General features: G+C 39.9%; 1 protein-coding gene and 1 gene segment (V, D, J or C); one reads left to right on the top strand and one right to left on the bottom strand.

Moving 5' to 3' along the window:
• Positions 1-3,397: 3,397 nt before the first annotated feature.
• LOC131424989 (T cell receptor alpha variable 41-like) lies at positions 3,398-4,236 on the bottom strand. The segment is given in 3 exon segments: positions 3,398-3,454; positions 3,602-3,876; positions 4,064-4,236. Coding segments are annotated over 3 exon segments (384 nt in total).
• Positions 4,237-5,006: 770 nt separating this feature from the next.
• On the top strand, positions 5,007-8,242 carry LOC131424990 (uncharacterized). The gene is made up of 2 exons (XM_058585784.1): positions 5,007-5,350; positions 6,486-8,242. Exon 2 carries the CDS (start codon positions 6,670-6,672, stop codon positions 7,486-7,488), a length of 819 nt encoding a protein of 272 aa, XP_058441767.1. The 5' UTR covers positions 5,007-5,350; positions 6,486-6,669; the 3' UTR covers positions 7,489-8,242.
• The last annotated feature ends 9,079 nt before the right edge of the window (positions 8,243-17,321 follow it).

Genomic DNA, 17,321 nt, shown 5'->3' with positions numbered 1-17,321 from the left:
CATCAAGACTGGCTTTATTCTTTTTCACAGTCACAGTTTCTCCAAGCCTAGGGAGCAGAAGTCATTCTGGAACATTATGAACTGTTCCCTGTTGAGATGAGCCAAGTGTGCCACAATGGAAAGGTCACCTAGCTCTGACACTCAGTTTAAAGTGTACTGGAATGAAAGTCATGGCAGGCCTCAGACTAAACACTGCGAGATGCCTGAGTATTAAATGATGTTTCCTCTAATGTTGTACATTGAGGTTTTTCCTTCTCTCCACTTTTTTTGGGTGTGTGTGTGTGTGGGTGGGTATTAAACTCAGGGGTGCTTTACTACTGAGTCTTATTCCCATCCCATTTATTTATTTTAAAACTTTAAGATAGGGTCTTGCTGAGTTATTTAGGGCCTCTCTGAGGCTGGCCTCCAATTTATGATTCTCAGTCTCCTGAGTCACTGAGATTTCAGGTGTGTGGCACCATGTCTGGCTTCTCTTCACTCTTGAACAAATGGATAAAAAGGCATTGCTGGCTGTGGGCATCTTTACATCCGAGAGTTTGTTTTTGTGTGATTCTATCTTCCACACAGTAAGGCTGATGAGAAAGCTGACCATCTTTTTGTCTCTGAACCATCTTTGTGTTGACTCTTTGAGGACATTTTGTTCCTCTTTGTATTTTATCTTGTAATCTTATTGGATGAAAAAAAGTGTTGATTTTCAGGAAGGACTAAAGGACCCCCACATACAACTTTTTTCATAAGAACAATGTTTTGCTTTTCCCTCTCTGTTAGGGCCAGCATCTCCTGTGTCTTCCCTCTTTGATAATTTCATCTGGAGCCTCCAACCTCAGAGCTTTTGACTTCCTTTCCCTAGTAGCTAAGGAGTGTTCAGTACTTCTTAAAAATAGACAAGTAGGAACATGTATCACCAATAGGAGGCTGCTGTTGGTAGTTACACAGACCAAGACCTATAAAGCACTCCTAAAAGCAGACAGGAAGGGTTGCATGTCCTTCCACTGTGTGTCCTTTCTATTCTTTGGGAAGAAAGGCCATGTCTTAGCCTGGATTTCCTTAAATATAGTTTGAGCAAAGGTTTGCATGAAGGGCGTGTATTTGGGAAATAATTCCAGGGAGCAGGAGTGAGGGATCAGGGAGTAGAATTGGACAGTGAGGAACGCCAGTTCAGTGGTGTATGATGGAACTGGCCACTCTTGTGTGTGGTGGTGCTTGATCCTATTATGACCTTATGAATAGTCTTAAGAATGTGTCTCAGCCTCTTCCCCTTCATGGGGGAAAGGAGAGTGCCATCTTGAAGGTGAAACCATTTACTCATTTATTTTCCCCATTGTTCCAAAGCGGTCCCAATGTGCTCATCTCCTCTTACTCTTTCTCCTTTCACTCCCTTTCCTTCTTTCTTCTTGTCCTGGAAATATAAGATCCAAGATGTAAGAAAGCCAATGATGTGAAAGACATTCTGGAATAGCTTTTATACATCAAGCTCAAAGAGCAATCAGTTCACACAGGACAAAGGACAGAGTTCAAGGGAAAGGGAATCTAAGAGAAAAAAGGAATTATTAATATATTTGATGTACTTGAAGCATTTGGGAGAAATTATTAATAAATATTTTTAAGAATTTGTTGAAAACTTAGAAAAATAGGGAGTTGATATAGAACAAATGAAAAAAAATGAGGCAATTACTGACTTTTTAAAAAAAAAGTTGTGCCAGGAAGGAAATATAACCATAGTTCTCATGTTGACTGGACAGTGACAATATTTACTGGCTTATAATCATACATATAGTGATTTAACCCAAATGTGATGTAACTATGTTGGGAAGGTAGGAGTAGTGGTGTGCTACTAGAGAAGGAAGTCAGCAAGTAATATCTAATGTTGATAAGTCAAAGATATAATTATATTATTTAGGAATTGCTAAAATGGAGTTGGATTAGAAGGTAGGGGGAAAGCATGGTACTGCTATTTTTTTTTTCCCCTGCAGAGTGATGAGGGAACAGACCTTTGTAGCTCTCTGGGCATTTTATATATGAGCAGTCAGTATTTTGATTTTAAAATAAAAGGCCTTAGTTATAATTTTATATATGTGATTTAGTTTGTTGATAAGACAGGATAGATAGATAGTAGAATAGGCAGACACTTAAGAGAATGAGCCCCATAAAGGCTTCTCTAAATGTAAAGGTCAATCCATGAGATTAACCTGTAGGAGCATCCAAACATTCCAGCCAATTACTTGGTCTCTGGTGGCAGGAAAAAGGAGGCAAGACAGACCTGAATGAAGGCTACAGACTCAAGGATGAACCAATCAGAAGGTTTCTGGCTGAACCAATAGCCTTAACACTTTTCCAATGTCTGGTTAGCACAGATTTTGACCAATAACTTTGGTACTTTTCCAGTACCTGATTTGCATAGGTATTGATTAGTGCCCCTACTTAGTTACTATACAAGCCCCTCGACTAGTACAGTTAAGTGGCAATATTTATCTGGTCCCCTCTCACCCTGTGGGAGCTCTGTCTCTTTTCTTTACACTTGAATAAATCCTACTTTTTTATGCTCACTCTTCCTTACTTGTGGATTTCATTCTTTGAATTTGTGAGATGAGAACCTAGGAGGAAGGCACTGGCGGGAGGTTGGGGTCTGCTGTGACACTACAGCAGCAGAGGCTGAAAATTTGGTTTCTGAAGAGCAATGATAACAGCAGTACTTATATTTCAGCATGAGAATTACACTGGGATTTGGAATAATAACAAGAACACTCACAGTTATAAATGTTGAGACCCATTGATTTAGATTCACTGGGTTTGAGTTTCCATTAGGTAACCTCTGTGTAAGAGAAACTTAGAACCTATATATATATTTTTTTCCCAAAGCATCCTTGGAACTTCCCCAGCACCAACTCTCACCAGAACTTTATCTCTATACATCAAACCACACCACAGAATCAACCTTCTACCATGTTTCCTAAAGCAATTCTAATTTTTTTCTTTTACGTATTATTAAGAAAGGCAACTGCTGGGCATCAGTAGGAAAGAATTTGGCAATAAAATAATAAAGTACTTCTTATTTTATTTCATACTTTTCTCAAGAATTAAGGTATTAGCTCAGCATGAATAGCACATTCATGGTGAAATTAAGTCTATTGCTAATAATAGACACCATTATATAATGCTTTATATAACGTGCAGGGGGCCTTGTTAAGCCCTTTTCATATATTACTACAGTAAGCCTCACAGTTAGGGTTAGGTATTGTGATTGACACTGTTTCATTTTTTACTTGAGGAAAACACTGAGGTACAGAGAAGTTCAGTCACTTGGTCAAGATCATTCAGTTAGTAAGTGGCAGAACCAGGATTTTGACACCTGGCAATTTGGCTCTAGAAACTGTAGATTCTACTTCCAACATAAAAATCACACATTGTCCTGGTTAACATAATTGGTGATCTTGCTGTAGGAATCGGAGAAGGTCTAGAAAGGGAAAGCATTGTTATTTAAAAAAATTTTAAAAACTTCCATCATCTGTTCAAGTATAGAGACAGACAAGAGTAAGAAAGGAGATTTTAACTGTAGGGTTTGGGTATGGGCTGCAGGTGCCTGGGGAGCACTGTGCCCCACAGCACAGAGGTAGGTGGCAGAGTCTCTGGGCTGGGACGCTTCGATGTGCAGGGAGCTTTGACTTTCCTTTGTGTTTATTGTGGCACTCATTCTTCTGTTCTTCTTCATCTGTAAGCTCAGTACAAACAAGGAGACTGTGCCTCTTCCAGGATTCTGTTGCAACCAGTGTAAGGTGGTCATTCCTGTGGAGTAGCTGCAGTTGATGGTGATTAATTCTCCTTCCTGGGCACTCAAGTACTGAGGACTTTGCTCCACTTCATTTTTGCCACTTACACCTGTTCTCAAAGACATCATCAAACACAGAATATCACCATTATTGCAGTATCTCTACACAGTTCTTTACACATTTGCCAGAAGACACTCCAGATCAGTCACTTGGAGTCCCTGCTCCCCCTCCTCAGAATTTTGAAAACCTCTCCCTTTTCTCTTCTTGTTCTCATGTCCAGGAACTCCCCAACCTACAGCTGAGCTGAAGCCACAGAACAGCCAATGAAATTTGCAGGTTCTTCCCCATTATTACTGTGGCTGAAGCTCACAGACGTCTTGGTAAGAGGATCTGGGAAGAAATTCTAGTTGTTCAAGTGAATCTTATTATTATAGCTTTTCTATGTTTACTGTAGAAATCAAAGGGGATTCCCAGCCCATCAGAGATAGCAGAAATGTACATGCATGCACTATTCCACTATTTATAGGGGAACCAGCCATGATTTTTAAAATACAGTGCCCACATTGCCATCTGGTGGCAAGCTGCATAACCATTTATTAAGTAGGTCAAATACTCTGATATAAAAACACCCCCCCCCCCCTTCCAAAAAGAAAAAAACAAACAAAACAAAACAAAACAAAAAACCCAACAAAAAGACACATATAGAACCAAACTTAGCATCACCCAAATAGAATTCCCAGAAACTGGGGTAAGGTGTGGGAATAGTGGTTTGATGATTCTTTGATATCAACCAGCTATGCTAGATAACTGAGAATAGATAGCATTTTATATCTTTTATTAAAAACTCAAGGATAGATTTTTTCTCTTTTTTAAAGTTACACGGATAAATAATTGGTTTCTTCATATGTACCTCTGTTTCTCCACATGATATGATTTCATACTTCTTTAATTTTATGTTTCTTTTTGGACTTGTTACAGTTTGTTCACGTCTCTTCAAACATGTTTCAAATGTTCTAATCCTGTCAGAATGTCACTTTTTTTCCCCTGTGGTTTTCACTTGTCTGTGATGTCCATGATTGGGTGGTTTCATCACACTGGTTAATTATTTTGAACTTATAGTAATTTTCCCCCTTTGAGATTCCTCCCATCCCATATGGGAGGAATGGATATGCCCTTTCAGAGAATCTAGACCTCCTTTTCCTGGTAATAGCTTATTAGATCTGGGTACATGTGGTGAGCCGCTTCTGCCGTTTCTGCAGATTATGGTCGCCATTACAAGATGACGCTGGCTCCGCTGTGGTCTGTGACAAACAACTCCTTATCTGGGAGAGTTGGCACATGATTTTTCACCACCCTGTGAGAAAGCTCCACGCGGCAGCTTTGCATTGGGGCTTGGGATGCTTTATTAAGGCTGGGAGGGGCATCAGAGAGAGAGAAGAAGAAATATCAAGGGCCTGAATAAACTGCTGAAAGAAGATTCCTGAGTTGCGTCTTCCTTGCGGGCAAGGGGTCGCGACAAGTGGTGCCGAGACCCGGGAACCAGAACTTTCAGCAGTCAGGGGTGGTGCACCGGTTAGTCCCAGGTAAGTGGGATCCGCGACCAAAGCGGGGTTAGTCCCAGGTAAGTGGGATCCGCGATCAAAGCGGGGTTAGTCCCTAGTAAGTGGGATCCGCGACCAAAGCGGGACAGCTCCTCTGTAATGAAAGAGAGAGCCTTACATTTTATTGCAGCTGCACTGTGTACTTTCGCTTTCTGTTTTTTGTGCTTCCTTTGTTGTTGTGTCATGGGTGCCGCATCTTCAAGTCCGCTTCTCCTGGCCCTAGATGGCCTGTTACGTTCCAAGGGACTGGAAGTGAAACATAGTACTTTACAGAGATTTTTACAGAAGATAGATATCGCTGCACCGTGGTTTGCATTTTCGGGCAGCCTTACTGTGCTTAGTTGGGATAAATTAGGCAAAGATCTTGACTTTGCTTCTGAGCAGGGCATATTAGAGGGTGGGGTGATACCCCTTTGGAAAATGGTCCGTGGTTGCCTTACAGATGACAGATGTCAGGAAGCACTTACTAAAGGACAGGAGGTTTTAGAGCAATTGCATGAGGAAAAATCTGAAGGATCATGTAGTGAAGTGGCAGAGAGTATTAAAAGTAACAGTAGTGAGAAGGCAAAAGAGCCTGAAGATAAAAATAGGAGAAGGCTCTACCCAGACTTGACCGAATTAAAAACGCCTGAGAACACAAGCGACTCAGAGAGTTCTGAGGACCTTGATATATTGTTACAACAACTACATAAGATAAAAATGAAAAAGAAGAAAAAGGAGACACAGGGCACCCTGGCCTACTGTAAGAAGGGGAAGGGAGTTAACATTGGTCAACAAAACTCTGAGGAGGAGGAGGTAGAATATCTAGAAGAAGATATGGTGCTGATTGCCCCACCTCCGTATGTGGGGGGGAGCCAAGGTTCCGGGAGATCTTTTCATGCACAAGTTTGGAGGACAGTTAATACAGATATGTGACTTGCATACCCTGTATTTCAGGACAATAACAGGGGAAGATATCATGAGCCTTTAGACTTTAAGATAATTAAAACCTTGGCAGAATCTGTCCGCACTTATGGCATAGATGCCGCTTTCACTCTCACTCAGGTGGAGGGACTTACTAGATTTTGCATGACTCCCTCAGATTGGGCTAGTCTAGTCCGCGCTTGTGTTTCCCCAGGGAAATATTAGGAGTCCAAAGTTGGCTGTTTAATGTTTCTGGCAGTACCCAAGACTCGGAGTGAGGTAGGAGGCTTAAAATTTCTGCAAATAATTCACAATTATCTAATGCTACATTACCCTCCGCAGCAGTCCGTCTCCAATCTCCGTTCCTGTTTCTTTTGGCTAATGTTACATTACAGGGGATGCTTAATTGCTCTAATATTACCTGTTATTTGTCTGAGTGTTGGAATGGCTCCTGGACTACGGCAGTGGTTATGAAAATTCCAACCTTTGTCCCGATTCCGGTTACTACAGATCCAGAGTCTTTTCCTATTGTTGAACTGATTAGAGCCCGTAGAGATTTTGGAATTACGGCAGCTATAGTGACAGCTGTGGCAGTGTCTGCTGCTGCAGCGGTTACGGCCGGAGTGGCCATGGCCAGTCAAGTACAAACTGCTGCCACCATTAATCAAGTTGTTCAACAAACTTCTACCATACTTGAGTCCCAAAATTCAATTAATCAACATATTTTGTCAGGGATTTTAGCTGCCAACCAAAGAATAGATTTACTCCAAGCTCAGGTAGAAGAATTGGCCGACTTGGTGCTTTTGGGTTGTGTTGACCAACGTGCACATTTATGTATAACCTCTGTCAGATTTAATGATTCCAGAAATGCCTCCCGCATCATCGGAGAGTATCTATCCGGAACCTGGTCCATGGAAGCAGAAAACTTGATCCAGTCTCAACTAACTCAGATTGCTGTTTTGAATAGTACCCGTGTCGAACCAGTGACTTTGGGTCAATTCACCGATTGGATATCTTCTGCTTTTTCCTTCTTCAAAGAGTGGGTGGGAGTAGGCATTTTTGGTGCAATGTGTTGCTTCGGTGTTGTACTTTGTTTGTGGCTTCTCTGTCGCCTTAAGGCCCGCAGTGCTCACGATAAGGCTATGATCATACAAGCTCTTGCAGCTTTAGAAAATGGCAACTCGCCTCAAGTCTGGCTTGCGCATCTTAAGCAGTAAACCTTTGTCATGGTCGTTACACCCCAAGTTATTATAACATTGCACTGGGATCGACATGACTTTCCTTGTTATTCTCTTAGTGTTGGAAAGCCCTTGCACTCTGCCGGTCTTACTGCCATTGCACGCAGATGGGTTTCCACACTAGTACTTTTCTATCGCCTTGAAGTCTGTGCCTTTCTTTCAGGGTGCTGTCAACTTGTTTGTCCTTATAAGCAGCCACAGTTCAGCCTCAGCTATCCCCCTTCGTCCACCATTGTCACGATACAGGATGCGAGGCAAGGCACTGCACTTGAGTGATCCTTGACGTGGACCTCAAGGAGAGCATGTCCTATTGCATGCGGGTTAGACGCGTTCACGCCCCGCCCCACGAAAAAAGGCGTCGGCTGATATGGCCTCAGATCTGGGGAAGGGCCCTCCTTGGGACTGAGTCATACTATGCAGCCACTTCTGCACAGTGGGATAGGACCTCTACTCTCGCCTGTATTGTTTTAAGAAAACAGAAAAGGGGGAACTGTGGTGAGCCGCTTCTGCCGTTTCTGCAGATTATGGTCGCCATTACAAGATGACGCTGGCTCCGCTGTGGTCTGTGACAAACAACTCCTTATCTGGGAGAGTTGGCACATGATTTTTCACCACCCTGTGAGAAAGCTCCACGCGGCAGCTTTGCATTGGGGCTTGGGATGCTTTATTAAGGCTGGGAGGGGCATCAGAGAGAGAGAAGAAGAAATATCAAGGGCCTGAATAAACTGCTGAAAGAAGATTCCTGAGTTGCGTCTTCCTTGCGGGCAAGGGGTCGCGACAGGTACATACCTGCCCATAAATCTGGACTGGAGGTATAGAAACAGTTGTTATACCCAGGGCCTTGGTGCATGCCTGTAATCCCAGCTACTGGGGAGCCTGAAGCAGAAGGGTCGCAAATCCAAGGCCAGGCTGGGAAACTTAGAGACACTATGTCTCAAAATAAAATAAAAGGGAAGAAAGAAGATGTAGCTCTGTAGTAGAGCATCCCTATTTGATTTTCAGTACTGAAAAACCAAAACCAAGCCAAACCAAACCAAACCAACCAACCAAACAAACAACAACAATAACAACAAAAGAAACAGTAGGTCAGTGGAATTTTGTCACTAGAGCTATAAAACCCTGTGGGGTTTGAACCAGAGTAATTCCTTGGCAAATGAAAGCTAGTTTACTGGGTAGAGTATGACAGGCTTATATTGGAATATGGTCTCCCAAAGAACTACTGATTATACATTTAGAGAGGAGTAGCTTCAGAAAGAATAGGCAATTGATGATTTTCTTCTTCTGTGAGACATAGCTGTATTTTTTTTTTACAAATGGATTTTATGACATTCCCAGTATGCTTTCAGAAAAATCTTCTTATCCTTGAGCTAGTTTAGATGGGTTACACAAAAAATACTGTAAATTCAGGGTCCCTTGTTCCCTGGTTCCTTATATTGCAATTGATTTTTATAAAACTCTGGCATATATCTTTATCTCTATTAAATTTAATTTCAGCTGTTTTGATCCATCTTTCTGGTTTGTCAAAATGATTTTCAATCTGTAATTTATGATATAAATAAACATATTAGCTGCCAATCTCAAGTTGGTGCTATTTCATGTTTGATGGGCATATCTTATGTGAGTTTACATCTAATGACGGTGGACAGCTCAGGATGCAGGATGAAATCCTGTGTGCAACAACAACAACAACAACAACAACAACAACAACAAAATGTTCTTTAAATCAAGTCTTTATATATGTTTTTTTTTGTGTGTGGAGGTGGGAGTGCTGGGTTTGAACTCGGGGCCCTGGGCACACTAAGCGTGTGCTCACCGCTCAGTTACATCCTCAGCTCCTGTTTGTGCCCCTTTTTCTCACCTGAAGATCCATCACCTGCAATATTATGTGAAATGACAAGTGGAAAGAGAACATGGTTTGGAACCAAATGGATTTATGTTTGAGTCTTACTAGATACTGATTTTGAGAAGTTACCACAACAGTCTAGTGCTCAGCATTCTCATCTCTAAAACAGGCATAGTAATGCCACGCTTATAGTTTTGGGGATGAGGTTTTCTGATAACATTGAGAGTTAACCAAAGGAAACGGTTAGGACTGTAGGCTTCCGACTAGTCTACCTGTATCTATAAGCCAGCTCTCCTCTTTCCTGAATCTGTGTTCTTGTGTGCAAGTTAGTTAATTTCTCTATATGTAAGTTTCCTTGCTTTAAGGGAATCATTTCATGAAGTCAGGGTGAAGATGAAATGAATCAATGTATGCAAGACACAACAATACTTCATATGTATGAAGCACTTGATGAATGCTAGCTATTATTATGGATAGTGCAGTAGGGCCTGTGATAAATATATCACTCAACAAATGATACATGATATTATTTAAAACATTTTTTTCCCTAATGACATAGTGAGAAGGAAAGTTGTCAAGTGTTTCAGCACATTTGAGACAATTTAAATCCATGGAAACTTCTTAAATTTAAAAACCTTGTTTTAAAAATGTCTTTAGTGAATGCATTCTGGCTCACAGTGATCTTTGCATTATTTTCTGGGATCTCACAGGTCATGTGTTAAAAATATGCTTGAGATTTTTTTTTTTTTTTTTTTGTTGGAAGCTAAGTGTGGTGGCCCATGCCTGGAATCTAAGCAATTCGGAAGACTAAGGCAAGTGGAGCACAAATTCAAGGCCAGCCTTGGCAACTTAATGAGACCCTGTTTCAAAATAAAATATAAAAAGGGATGGGGATGTGGCTCAGTGCCTAAGTGCCCATGGGTTCAAACCAGTACCAAAAGCAAAACTAAAAATAAAAGCAATAAAAGAATGCTATTGTTGGTTGTCAATCTATCTTTTCAGGGGCAGGGGTTGTGGCTCAGTGGTAGTGCACTTGCCTGGCATGTGTGAGGCACTGGGTTTGATTCTCAGCACCACATATAAATGTCTATCAACAACTAATTTTTTTTTTAAATCTATCTTTTCAGTCTTCATGGGTCTGGGATTTTCTTCATTCCTATAGGTTTTCAGAGATTTTGATCAATGTCTCTCAAATCATGCCTGCAAACTCTTTTTTTGTATTTTGGGAATTAATTTAAATTTAAATGATCCAGATGACTTGATCATTTTGAAAGCATCTAAGTTCTCTCATAGTATCTTTTCATCTGTCATGATTTTCTGTTTCTGCATTTTACTTTTTCATTTTGAAAATTATTCTACTTAATGGAGAATAGAGGATGAAATCAAGGGCTGAGATAAGACACCTTTTCTCTTTCTCTGCCATAAGGATTATATTTTCCTTAATATGTAAATCAACCTCCCCACCCTGCCCTCCACCTTCCTCCAAATTGTTCTAAAATGCCATTTGTGTTGTGCTTCACATTTTCTTTAAGCTTTAGCTTTATTCTGCATTTTCACTTTTTAATGCTTCCCTTGAAGGCTCATGTCATCTCTACTATTCTCCTTTATCTATGTGTCAATCAATATTTTTATACTTTTTAGTTAGAATCTGTGTTAGTTCCACCTCCCTGTGCTGTTATAGGTTTCCTTAGATGATGTTATCGTTCATATCATTGTTGGAATCATTTGCAATGGAAGAGTAAACATTTAATGTTTTGGGAACTACTCATTCTAGTAGTTACAACCATGTTTTAAATTTTGGTTATCTTCTTTCTGCTGAGATAAAATTCACAAAACATAAAAATTGCCATTTTAACAATTTTGAAGTATATGACTAGGTACCCTTCAGTACATTTGCAATGCTGTACAACCCTCACCACCATCTAGTTCCAGAAAGTTATCATTATCCTCTTAGGAAACTCCATACTTATTAAGCAGTCTCTTCCTATTGTTCCCGTCTCGCTCCTCCTCCTGGTAACCATCAATCTGCTTTCTGACTCTGCATTTACCTATTCTGGAAATTTCATGTAAATGAATTGTCTAGCAAGGGTTTTATCATTTGGCTTCTTTTCACTCAGCATGTTTTTGAGGTTCTTCCATAGCATGTATAAGTGTTTTATTCATTTTCATGACCGAATAATATTTCACCACATGGATAGACCACATTTTGTTTTTTCCATTTGTATTATTTCCACTTTTTGTCTACTATGAATTATGTTGTTATGAAGATTCACATGCATATTTTTGTGTGCACTTATATGTCTTGAGTAGCTTTTAGGACTGGAATTCTTAGCCAAATGATAACTCTATGTTTCACATTTTGAGGTCCTGCCATATCGCTTACCAAAGAGGCAGAATCATTTTACATTTCCACTGGCAATGAATGAGGGTTCTAATTTCTACACACCCTTAATAACACTTGCTATCTTTAAAAAAAATGTTGTAGCATTCTACTTAGTGTGAAGTGGTCTCTTGTTATTTTTGATTAGCCTTTGTTGAATGGCTAATGGTGAGTGCCTTTTTTTGGGGGGACGTTTATTTATTTTTTTTAATTTGTAACGCTATTATTCCCTATTGCCTCCTGCCTTATTGTGCATTAACATTTGCATATTAAAGAAAACATTTGGCCTTTGGTTTTGTGGGATTGGCTTATTTCACTTAGCATGAACTCCAACTCCAACCATTTACTGGCAAATGCCATAATTTCACTCTTCTTTAAAGCTGAGTAATATTCCATATATTCCATTGACTATATATATATATACACACCACATTTCATGTTATTATTAGCTATTCATAATCCTCTTTGAAGACTTTTCTTTCTTTCTTTCTTTCTCTCTTTATTTTTCTCTCAGTGCTGGCAATTGAACCCAAGGCCTCATGCATGTTAGGCAAGAGCTCTGCTACTGAACTACATCCCCAACCCTTTTTATTTATTTATTTTTTGAGACAGTGTTGTCCAGTCTGGCCTGGAATTTGTGATCCTCCTGCTTCAGTCACAGGAGTAGGTGGGATTATAGTCATGTGCCATCACACGTGGTGATAAATGCCTATTTAAATGCTTTGCTCATTGTTTAATTGTGCTAACTGTTTTTTTATTATTGTATTGTAAAAATTCCTTATGTGTTCTGGATACAAGTACCTTACCATGCTTGCCTTGCCCAGTAGCCTAGTAGTATGTGCAAAGCACTGGCCTCTCTTGCCAGTACTAAAAAATAAAAAATAAATGCAAATAAATAAAATAAAAATTCCTTGCTGTCAGATACACAATATAAGATTTGCAAATGTTTTCTCCTCTTCTACAGGTTGCTCTTCCATTTTCTTGATGGTGTTCTTTGAAGTACAATTGTAATTTTGCTGAAGTCCCACTTTATTTTACTGCTTGTGCCTTTGATGTCACATCTAAGAAATCATTGATGAACCCAAGATCATGAAAACTCACTCTTGTGTTGTTGTTTTTTTTCTTTGTTCTAAGAATGTTATAAGTTTTAGAATGTTATAGTTTTAGTTCTCACATTGACGTCTATGACCCACTTTCAGGTAATGGTGTGTGTGGTATGATGAGTGAGAAGAGGAAGGTTGATCGTCATGACCTGGCTGGGCCTGGGGTACAGTGTGATGGATAGCTGGTGGGCCAAGCCCATTAAGATGGTCAGGACCAGGCAGAGAGATTGCTGTAAGTGGCAGAACTCGATGGTGGGACTTTCTGGTTCCAGCAATTTGCTGAGTCCTTATCTGCCTCTTTTAAACTACCTTTTCTCACTTCATTCCCCATTTATATTTGTGATTATTTTAATTTCTGTTTCACAGATGAAAAACTAAAGCTCTGAGAAATCAATTGACTTGGCCAAATTTGTATAGCTAATAAGAAGGAGAGCCAGGACTGGCATCCAAGTCATTAGATTCTAATTCCCGAGCATCATACATTGAAAGCCTCAAGGACAGGAGAGAGCAGACCTCATTGACAGCAGAGATGTTATCTGAGAACTTCTTCCCTGACCCCATTTTCAGCCAGAGAAACCCCTGTGAGTTTGTGGCACTTGTAGACAATTTTGTTTTCCCTTAACTTTAATAATGTCCCAACAGGACAGTCTGTGAGAGAGAACAAGGGTCCTCACTGTGAGATCCCCAGCCTGAGTGCATTCTTCATGGGGGCCCTTGAGGTTTTTGTGCAGCTCTGCCTTCATCCTTGGCAACATGTCTCTCAGAAGACAGTAGTGCATGGCCGAATCTGATACCTGGGCTGAATATTTCACAGTTGGAGAGGTTTCTCTTTCATATTTCTGGCATCAAAGTTTTTGCTGTTTTCTATCATCTCTCTCTGAAGAAATTGCAGAGCTTTGTTGCGGGTATTGGACACACCACAAAAGCACGGGGTACCCTTTGGATGTATCATTGCAATCCATAGTCTCAGATGTTCCTTCCAGGATGATTATTTGGTCTGCCTGTTGGACTGAATTGCCACTGGTTCCTCCTGGAGGGGGAAAAATATATATATATATATATATATATATATATATATATATATATATATATATAAAAATATATATAAATGTGTTCTTGTCTGATAGTTTTGATCAGAGTTGTATCTTTCGGAGGAAGATTTTATTATTTTGAAATAATAAAAAGTGTTATAATAAAATGTACTTATCAAACATTAAGATCAGAAGTAGAAAGTGCAGAGAATAATTCATTTTTAGTCTCTCGTCTGTGGGTGGGATCCCTGTTGAAGTGAAGAAACAAAGGGATCTCACGTGTCCTCAGAATTCATGCATACAATGTGACTGAATTGGTGAAGGGCACCTCCAGGGGGCAGGTGGATCTAAAGTCTGCTCTGCATGTTCACTGGTGTCCTCCTTTCTAAGAGACATGTTGGGTATAATTTGGTCCTTTTGGGCAAAGGGGACTTACTGCATCCTTAATAAGCTTGTCCTCTCTAGGATGCTTATTCTAAAGGAGAATAACTCCCACTAGAATTTAGACATCATGACATGTCAGAATTGCAATCAGTTGTTTCTACTTTTTCATTTGTATGCATAACGCTGTGATAGATATATATTCACATAAAACTTCTTCATACCTCCAATTATTTCCCTAAAACAGAGTGCACTGAAAGAACACTTTAACCAAATGCCAGGTGGTGACAGGCTACTGTCAATATTTGACCAAAGCTAAAGCTTAATCTGCATATCAACAAAATGGAATTAATTTCAAAAATACAAGAATAAATCTACAATTCTGTTCAAAATTTAATTATTAATTATATGTGTGCTCTTAAAAGTTTAGCATTGCGGTAACTTCTCAGGTGTCTGTCCATGGATGGCTTCTGTTATCACCATGTTTACATTTGCAAAAACCTCTGCTGAAAACAGTAGTGACTCAAGCTATTTCTGATTCTCTTTCAGAAGTGGGTAATTCTTAGGGGGTACTTACCCTTTTTTTCTGAACTTGGAGATGTGATGCATAGCAGTGGTTCAACTTCACCGAAGTTGTCCTATAAAATGGAGTTTCATCCCCTTAATCCTGTTCTGTTTTTCTTGATTGCTTCTACTTTCCCCTTTGTTTCTTTCTCAATTTGGTACTGTTTTCTCTAGTTTTTCAGAACTGGAAAAACTTCTCTTCAATACGCAATCTTGTACTTAGACTACAAGTGATTTAGCTTGGAGTTGAGTATTTGCAATCCTTATTTCTGGTTACACATGAGTGGTTCAAGATGAGAGGTACCCATTTGGGAAGGGGCAGGGGAAGTTGTTGGAATAACAGAGAAGAAATGAAAAAAAATTCCATGATTGTGTGTGGTGTGTGTGTGTGGTATGTGTGTGTGTAACCTTCACTATTTTGATAGGTGAAAAAATGAATCACCTTGTTATTTTTCATTTATTTGATTGCTAGAAAATGTATACTTCTTTATAAATTGGCCATTTGTATTACTACTTTCTTGTGGATTATTAATTTTCCCCAGGGATATTAATATTTTGTTATTGATTTATAAGGCATTTTAATTACAAGGGCAGTATCAGAATTTCACAGGTGCATATTTTAAATGACTGATGGTGATACACATTCCTTCATTGTGTTATTAGGTGGCAGGTTTCACCACTGCAATGAAAGAATGTGCTTTGCCATCAGTGCTGGGGACCCTGCAGAGTCTGGAAAGGTTGGTTCCTAAGACCCACCTCATCTTGAAGGTGGCATACAGCACATGTGAAGTTGAGGCTTCTGACTTGTGCCACTGGTTGAATATCCACTCTTGCTTTGGGGAGCTTCTCTTTCAGTGATTTCTCTTTCAGATTTAAACTCCAAGATCATTAGACCCAGTGGGTCCTGATAGAGAGGGTTTATGCATGAACTTGGCATAATTCCACCTGGGAGTCTTTCTTATCTTAAATAAGCCAACACACACATGTGCTTCTGCACTGAAGGAAGAAACAGCACAACATCCTACAACAGCACCATGCTCTTGTCCAGAGACTGAATTTTAAGCATTACCTATAATTCTTATTGAATTACTGGCTAGAAAAGGGAAACTCTGGTTTGTGAGACTCATGCTGCCCTTTCTGTGTTTAGTCAAGTCAATAGAAATGATGATGACAGTAGTTAATATTTACTGGGGGTGGGGCATTGGACCAGAGGCTTTGCATACATTTTTTTCACATGACTATGAAAAGTTAGTGTGATAATGCCACCCATTTTACAGATGAGAGAACTGAGGATCAGAGAGGCTAAATAAATTACCCAAGCTCGCACACTGCTCAGAGTTACGAAGCCAGACCAGATCTGTCTCTGATTGTCAAGTTTGCAGGCCTTGTCTGTCTGTTCACAGGTCACTCAACAGCTCTTCATTAGGCTGCAGACACTATAAGACTTTCAGATAATAGGAGTTAAAAAAATTGTAGTTCAAATCAAAATTTGTTGATTAAATGAATGAATAAATCATTGAGTGAATAAAGTATAGTTACATGTTGCTCAACTATGGGGAATCTTCTGAGAAATGTTTTGTCAGGTGATATTGTCATTGTGTGAATGTCATGAAATATACTTAATACCAACCTAGATGGTACAGATGTATCACATGATGTGTCCTTTTTTCCTTTGTGGTACTGGAGATTGAACCCAGGGGTGCTCTACCACTGAGCTACACCCCCAGCCTCTTTTTATTTATTTATTTTTTAAATTTTGAGGCAGGGTCTTCACTAAATTGCTGAGGCTATCCCTAAATTTGCTATCCTCCTGTCTCATCCTCCTGAGTTGCTGGCATTGCAGGCATGTGCCAGGCCATCCAGCTCTTGATGTGGCCTTTTGATGCCAATCAAAGGTAAACATGAGATGTGTGAGGCTGTTGCCAGCATAACATGGCATGCTGTTTTACAATAAGCTTTTTTAAAATAAGGATGAGTACTCTAAAATAATGATAAGTTGAGAGTGGTGGTGCGCTCCTGTGATTCAGGGACTCAGGAGGCTGAGGCAGGAGGATCACACGTTTGAGGCCAGCCGTGGCACAACTTAGTGAATTCCTCAGCAAACTGGTGAGAACCTATGTTAAAAAAATAAAAATTAAAAAAAATATGGGGCTATATCTTGGCAGTAGAGTGCCACTCGTTTCAATCTCCAGTACCTAAGCAAGCAATCAAGCAAGCAAGTAAGTAAATAAATACAACAATAAAAAGAATAGGATAGTAAATACCTAAAATTGTTTTGTTCAAAACCCAGCTGTACTAGGGCAATGAGATAGGTTTCTAAAACCCCAAAGACATCCAGAGATGGGATGCAAGATACAAAGTTTATTAAGAATGCTCTCAGGAAAGATCCAGCGGTGATGGGAAAGTCACCAGAATGTCCAGTTGGTGACAGGTTAGACAGAAAGTCCAGTGGTGATGGGCTGACAAGTGTACCTACATTTCACATGGTGCCTCTGGTGCGTCACCAGAAA

The sequence above is a fragment of the Marmota monax genome, unplaced genomic scaffold, assembly GCF_021218885.2.
Source record: "Marmota monax isolate L192 unplaced genomic scaffold, Marmota_monax_Labrador192_F-V1.1 WCK01_AAM20220418_F8-fsc00079, whole genome shotgun sequence".
Taxonomy (NCBI): domain Eukaryota; kingdom Metazoa; phylum Chordata; class Mammalia; order Rodentia; family Sciuridae; genus Marmota; species Marmota monax.
The sequence above is the reverse complement of the archived record's forward strand: the minus strand, read 5'-3'. Positions and strand labels throughout refer to the sequence as shown.